At 28.6% G+C, this 7,600-nt stretch overlaps 1 protein-coding gene across 1 annotated transcript; it reads left to right on the plus strand.

The window, feature by feature from the left end:
- The first annotated feature begins 4,291 nt into the window (after nucleotides 1–4,291).
- On the plus strand, nucleotides 4,292–6,801 carry LOC145592613 (peroxidase P7-like). The gene is made up of 4 exons (XM_081649118.1): nucleotides 4,292–4,622; nucleotides 4,720–4,911; nucleotides 5,256–5,421; nucleotides 6,252–6,801. The coding sequence occupies exons 1-4, from the start codon at nucleotides 4,365–4,367 to the stop codon at nucleotides 6,635–6,637; spliced, it is 1,002 nt and encodes a 333-aa protein (XP_081505244.1). The 5' UTR covers nucleotides 4,292–4,364; the 3' UTR covers nucleotides 6,638–6,801.
- Nucleotides 6,802–7,600: the final 799 nt, after the last annotated feature.

A 7,600-nucleotide genomic window follows, 5' to 3' on the forward strand; every position in this document is an offset into this window, starting at 1 on the left:
CTATACTATTGTGAATCAGAGGTAGTATAAGATGACTCGGAAACTATGGGAGGTGAAAATATTTATGAAAAAATTATCTCTAAAGGCTTACCAAATACAGTATGTACGAAGTGCCGGCATCTTACAACTTACTTAAGTAGTGCTAATACTAGTACAAGTTGTACAACCTACAACGTACAATTCAATGTTTTCATGCGTGCAAGGACGACAAAATACTTTTGGGTAAATAAATTATAACAATTGTTTTTTTATTTAAAGTTCATGACATGTGTCTAGAATTTGTTGACAAATACCTCCTCAATCAATCGAAAAAATCCCTAACCCAAAATTGAGGCCGGTGTTCCCTTACATAACTAATGGAAACTTGACGTAGAGTTAACTACAACTGTCACTCTCGATAAGTCCCTAGCAATACCAATAAGATCACAAACAAGTTTGATAAAACTACAAATTCATCTTTAAACTATGATAGAAACTCAATCGATCTTTTACATACATATATTCAGTTAAATCTTTTCATAACAGTGACATTGTCGCAGATTCAGAAGACAATAAATAACTTTTCACTTATCACGAGCATACTAATATTGTTATTCAAATGGTGCATCAATTTTTCAGATCAAATTATCCTATCAACATATTTTATGATAATATATACATACAGTGTAAGAAGTATTACAAATCTGTGCAAGATATTATATTGTAGAGTGTAGAGACGACCTAATCTAACTCAAAAACATTTTGATTTGGAGGGAAGTGTAGTAATAGTATTATTAGTTGTTAAAACATAGCAATCATCCCATGTGGTGTGATTAGGACGTAAAATGTCATATGCATGTTATGATGTATATGACCTCAAACGTCTGCTTTGAATAATATTCCAAGGCATAATAAACATCTTTTTCTAGCACTGAAATTGAGAGATTTCTGAATATGAAGAAATTACATACGTGGATGAATCCGCTTTTTGAGTTTAGATAACATTGTTCTCTGTGATGTTTACAACTGTGGCATGGTCCATTCTCTTTAGTTGGAGAATTTTTTATTTTATTATAGTTATTATAATTAAGCTAAAGATTGAGAATTATTGTTGGAAATCTTGGATTTTAGTTTGGCTATTATTAAGATTAAATGCATATAATAGTTACGTCAATCTTAAGTTTGATTTTACAAAAGAATTAAATTTGGAACTAATTAAGTACTACAAGCCATAGTAATCGAGCAAGAAAAAAAAATTATGCAAGAATTTGTTCTTGAATTAAAGTACCAACTAAGCTTATTACTCTAGCAATTAAAATAAAGTGAGTTTTAATAGAATTAAGATGATTCTATGATAGTCATTTTTAAAAATGACTACATACCCTAAAAAATTGATAGGCTGATTTTGATTTTTTGTAATGTCAAAATTAATTGTAAATCATTTATTTGATTTTTAAAATACATTTATTAATTTTGATATAATTTTTTGTATAGTTTTCTTAGTTAATTTACAAAATTAAGGTTTTATTATTGCAAAATTTAAAAAATAATTCATAAGCTAATTATGAAAATATAAATATAAAAAGAAAAAATAAATTTTTAAGATAAGAAAAACAGTTACAATTAATTATGTTACAAAAAAAATAATCAAAACTCAGCAAATAAAAAATTAGTACAATAACAGTCATTTTAAAGATAACAACCATTAGATTTTTTTTTTTTTTTTTTTTTTTTTTGACAAGGAAGGATGAATTTCATTAATAAGTAGTCATACGACATCTACATCGGATATGAATACATAAATCAATAAGATCTAAAATACGGAAACAAGATTCACATCCAATACAACTAAATAAAAGCATACTCAAGCGCAACTCCTGGAGGATGTATTCAAAGATGAAATTCCTCGTTAACATCGATGTATGTGCATATTGACGGGTGGAGATCTTCACAACATGTGCTAAAGCCCGGCCCGACTAAGCCCAATTATATCCGGGTATGGTCATGAAAATTTTGGCCGAAAGCTACCTTAAATTGCTTGTTCTTTGGTCTAAAAGAACATATACTTTGCGGCATGTCTCATGGTCTCGTTATACCATAGATTATTTAAGGAGCAGAAACTTCCTATATAATAATAATTGAGAGTATTAATGGACATTCTAATTTCTTCTCATTGCAACATTTTTCTACTATTACGTTCATGAATTGAATGATGGCCCATTCCAATTTCCAAGAACAAACGAATCTAGGCAAAACAAGATATGGCCTTACAATAATAATTGGAAATTTCGTAAATTTATAAAATTGGACTGCGAGGCAATAAACTGCGCAAATTGGAATAATATGATAGATTCTCCATACACCAAAGTTTTCCTAGCTAGTCCTTGTGGTGATGTGATCACTTAATTAGTAGCTAGTATGCTAAAAGTGATATTAATAAACGACTTTTACTTTCTAATTTTAGCCCCACATCTCGTCCCAAAATCATATCATGTATGAAATTTGCAAAAAGTAGTTATGATCTTCCAAAAATTCAAGAACTTTGAAGAACAAATAGAAAGAAAAAGCTTCAAAGAACTAGTTACAATTACATAGCATTTTTAAGGTTTTGATCTAGTGTTGAAGACTGAATGATTATGTACAATAAGTTAACTCTCTTTGTACTTTATATTGCCCTTATGACTTATTGCACCAAAACAAATCATTATATATAGCATCATCGCTCTATCATTGTCCCTTGTAATCCTCAAAATAATTTAACAATCAAGATAAAACTTTTTCTTTTGTGTAGAGAGAGTCAATAAGGACAAATAATCTACGTGGTGAGATTACTCGAGACTTCAACCAACTAAGTTAGTTGATCATTCACTTATTAGTTGCGACACTATACTAGATTGGTGATATCCGTTTCTAATGATTGTAGACTTGCATGTGGTGCACACCAATTGTGTATTTGAATACGAAGTAGTATATTATATTTTAATACATAATAAGCAATAAGATTGTTGATTATATTAACGGTGCTTTGTAATTGTATATATATTCATTGCAATAATTGGTGTGATTTATCATTGACCCCTTCAAACACGTCAATATAAACTTAGTAACATGATTTATATTTTACAATTCAACTACTCTATTTCCAGGACACTCTCCAAATTTGTCGCATGCATGAAAAGAACATGCAAAATCAATCATGATCGATTTTTATCTCAAGTGGGGTCATGCAAAAAATTTGTTTACTCATAATTAATTACCAAGTGGTTTAAAAATTACAACATTTTAACCTTAATTATGTAAGCAAGAATTAAATGTGCGCCTTTACTCATTTATTTCACCTTTTAAGTGTTTTACTCTTTAGGGAAATTGATTACCCTTTTCGTGATAATATCATGAGAATAATAAACCAAGCAAACTTGCTTTATTGTCCAACCTAAATTGCAATGGCAAGAGAAATGTGCATAGACAACCTAAAAGACTAGCCTACACTATGTTATGTCTTTTTCACTTTTCTTAATTTTTTTTTTTAAATGTGGTTTTTCTCTTTGCTTGATTACTTAGTTTGCAATCTTGCAAAAAAAAAAAAAAAACCTTCTTTAGTTAATTAAATTTGACAAACGCTTAGTTAGTTATTAATACTACCTTCATTAATTATTATGTGCAACTCTTGAATTTTTTTTAATAATTAACAAATAATACCCAAAATTTGACATAATAGCTGTTATAATCACCCTCATTTGAATGAAGGATAAATATCACTAAAAATTGTTATAATCCTCATACGATATTATTTTTCTTTGAAAAAATAAATTGATCTAATTTATACAATAACATTTTAAAATAGTATATACACACGCACTCCGTATAAAGTAGTACTCTATATTTATAGATTTTAAGCAATATAGGTTATAAGAAGAAAAATCAAGTCTAAAATTCTTAAACATGGGGATCAACATTATTCACACCCATCTAACAAAGTTTTGCGGACTAATAATTACAAATTTCTAGGTAATTAAATTCAACAAATAATAAGACTCATTAGTTTAGAATATAAAAAATAATTTTACCGCATGAAAATATGCAAAAACTCCATGTGAGAGAGCAAGAAATGTCCCCTAAATTGTGGTCTTAAACGTGGTTTTCGCTACTTGTGGACAACCGTTACTTATATATTTTCATGTTCTCTTATTTTTTTCTAAAACCATATAATATAAAATACATTTATATATTTATTTTAGTAGCATTACTTTTATATCATCTTGTAGTGGCGGCGAATACTAAGGTGCATTAATTGGACCATCCGATGTGTTTAGTAATAGTGTAGTACTATATAAAAATATAAATGCGTCAATCTACCATATAAATAGCACTTTTGCAAAAGCAAAATGGCACTATCATACTACTCGTACTATTCTATGGCTTCTTTCAAGTGTTTCATAGCATGTATTTCAGTGCTCATTATTCTTAGCCTTTCTAGTAATGTTGAAGCTCGTAGAAAAGAGCAGCTTTCGATTGATTACTACTACTACACTTGCCCGAAGGTTTTGGATATCGTACGCGACACCGTGGTAGAAGCTATTAAGAACGAGACTCGAAATGGTGCCTCCTTGCTTCGCCTTCATTTCCATGATTGCTTTGTCAATGTGAGTAATATAATTCTTTTTCGCGCTCCTCTTAAGAAATTTGATTGGAAGAGTTGGTTTAATTAGGTTGGTGATTGATTTGTGTTCGGATTTGTAGGGGTGTGATGGATCCGTACTATTGGATGATAATGCAACATTTACCGGAGAAAAAAATGCATTCCCTAATAGTAATTCACTAAGAGCATTTGATGTGGTAGATGTCATTAAAGCTCGATTGGAGAAGGCTTGCCCACTTATTGTCTCCTGTGCTGATATCCTCGCTATTGCTGCTCGTGATTCCGTTTATCATGTAAGTTATAACTCACATTTTCATAATAATGAAAAATGATTATACAACTAGCAAATTAACATGTAAAATAAAATTAACTCGAATAAAAAAGTAACTTGCTAATAAAGGTCAATTCATAGGAATTTGCATTGTCCCTGTGAATTTCCTAGAGTGAACATTGATAATTAATGAACTTCACTAATTTGGTAGAACATTGTTTATCAAATATTTGTGTCGACGACATTAATTAAACATTGTCATTTAATAATACTCTTATTTATTTGTATTAATGACATGTTACTTAAATTAATTATTTATTTTACAGATTTTCTGATTGTGAAATTAATTATTTATTTATTTTACAGTTAGGAGGTCCTACTTGGGATGTAAGATTGGGAAGAAGAGACTCTCTGACAGCAAACTTAACAGCTGCCAACGTATTTATCCCAGCACCATCTTCCAATATCACTCTTCTTAAATCTAATTTTGCAGATGTAGGATTATCATTCAAAGACTTGGTGTCACTTTCTGGTATTTATTCCTATATTTCTTTATTCTCATAAAAAAGAAAAAAAATATATACTTTTATTTATTCTTACTTCTTTATTTATTCTCATTTATATAAAAAATAATAATAATAATAATTTCTTTTGTCCTATTATAGATTCTGTAATTAAAGTTTTTATTCCACCTATTCTCTCTTTTTAATAGGTGGAAATTTATTCTCCTTTTGCAACATTATCATTTTATAACTACTATGATTAAGTTTATTTCAAATTGGTAGTGTGACTAATTAAGTAAAGATTTGTGAATAGTATAAACTTTATCCTCGCTCAAATCAATTCAAGAAAAGTTTTATTTTTTCACAATTTTCCAAACACTTTCATTCAGACAATTATAGTACTATCATGTACTAAGTAGAATTTAGATACGTAGTATAAAACATTGAGACAAAAAATCGATCAGATGTCATACGCAATCTTAACCTCGAGTTTCATTGGAATTGTCAAAAAATCACATAATGCCAATCACATTTGGAATAGCTTCCTGAAATTTCAGGATACAATAAATTGAAATAATAGATGATGGGTTTTCCTCAACAAAAAAATAATAATTGATCATGGGGTTGTCATACACAATTATATAAAGGTAATGCATATGATAATGACACCATATATTTATGATAACAATAATCATAATGATTAAGACTTTTAGCTACAAAAAAAGTTGTAAATTTATTTATTCATCATATCTATATTTATTATGTCAACCATTTACTATAATTACATTATTTTTATTTTAGTTTTTGAATAAAATAATTACATTATTTTAATGACGCGTGAATGATGTCATATTTACAGGGGCACATACATTAGGCTTTGCAAGGTGCACAACATTTAGGTCAAGAATTTACAATGATAGAGATATTAGTCCTTCATTTGCTCAAAAATTAAGAGGAGAGTGTCCTCCTGTTGGAAACGACGACGTTTTGCAAGGATTGGACCTCAAAACTCCATCACATTTTGATAATTTATACTACAAGAATTTGTTGACTAAAAAAGGTTTACTTCATTCAGATCAAGAGATATACAATAGCAACAAAGCTGATCCGATTGTTAGAAAATATTCAAGAGATGTTTCCAAATTTTATAGGGATTTTTCCAAAGGTATGATTAAGATGAGTGAAATTAGCCCTCTTCTTGGTAATGAAGGTGAGATTAGACAAAATTGTCGAGTAGCGCGATAATTAGCTAGGTTTCTAATTGATTAATTAAGTTGTTTCTCATCTTGTATTGAAATGTGATTAATTACATAGCTATTTTTTTGTTTTTTTTTTCTTTTACACACATTAGTGTTCAAAGTATATAGGAGTGTATATTACTCCTCTTTGTTTATGTACATTAGGAAATTTTCACCCTAATAATTGTAAGTTTGTAACATTCTTAAAATGCTATGAAATAGTTATTTAAGTTACCAATATTATTATTATGTAACTCCATAATCCATATAATACCATCGAATGTTCATTTTGAATTTTTGATCATATTGTTTTTTATTTGGTACTTTACAATATAGCAACCCAAGTTTGTACTCAATATGTTCCAAATAATTATGCATTTGACCAAGTTGAATTGTTGTAACTATCATTGACCCTATATAACATTTTGCATCTCTGTCATACTAATATTGTCTTTATTATGAATTCTTGGAATAATCCAAAATTAAGATAGCTACGTAGAAAGAAATTTATATTTAACATGTACTTTAACAGTTTAACTCAATTTAAAAGTTTGCAAAACGTTTATAACTATTTTATAATAGTGTAAGTGTGTAATGTTGTATATAAAGAGAGATATGCATAAGAAGTTAGACAAGTCTTCTCTTAATACCTATGTATTTAAAATAATAAAGGAAAATTTGTCAAGAATAAGCAAATCTTTGTTCGGTCTTCCCAAAATAAGCAAACCTTTTAATTAACCCAGAGTAAGTTGACCTTTATGGGGTATTTTCTCAAAATAAGTCATAACCGGTTTGTTTTAAGTGTAACCGGTTGTTTGGTTGCTTATGCCACATGTCATTGTGTGGTTGGTCGGTTTTTAAAATTTTAATTAAAATTTATTATTTTAATTAATTTTTGAAATTTTGTAAAAAAAATAATTTTTTAAAAAAAAACACTTTTTCAAGATTTTAAAAAAAAAAAACCCTTAAT

This window comes from Chenopodium album, chromosome 18, assembly GCF_948465745.1.
Source record: "Chenopodium album chromosome 18, dcCheAlbu1.1, whole genome shotgun sequence".
NCBI classification, from domain to species: Eukaryota; Viridiplantae; Streptophyta; class Magnoliopsida; order Caryophyllales; family Amaranthaceae; genus Chenopodium; species Chenopodium album.

What these genes read in the sequence shown, in the direction of transcription:
- LOC145592613 (XM_081649118.1), top strand. Translation starts at nt 4,365, where the DNA reads ATGGCACTATCATACTACTCGTACTATTCTATGGCTTCTTTCAAGTGT. An exon ending in TCCATGATTGCTTTGTCAAT is followed by an intron (nt 4,623 to 4,719) that starts GTGAGTAATATA and finishes TCGGATTTGTAG; the next exon opens with GGGTGTGATGGATCCGTACT. An exon ending in CTCGTGATTCCGTTTATCAT is followed by an intron (nt 4,912 to 5,255) that starts GTAAGTTATAAC and finishes TTTATTTTACAG; the next exon opens with TTAGGAGGTCCTACTTGGGA.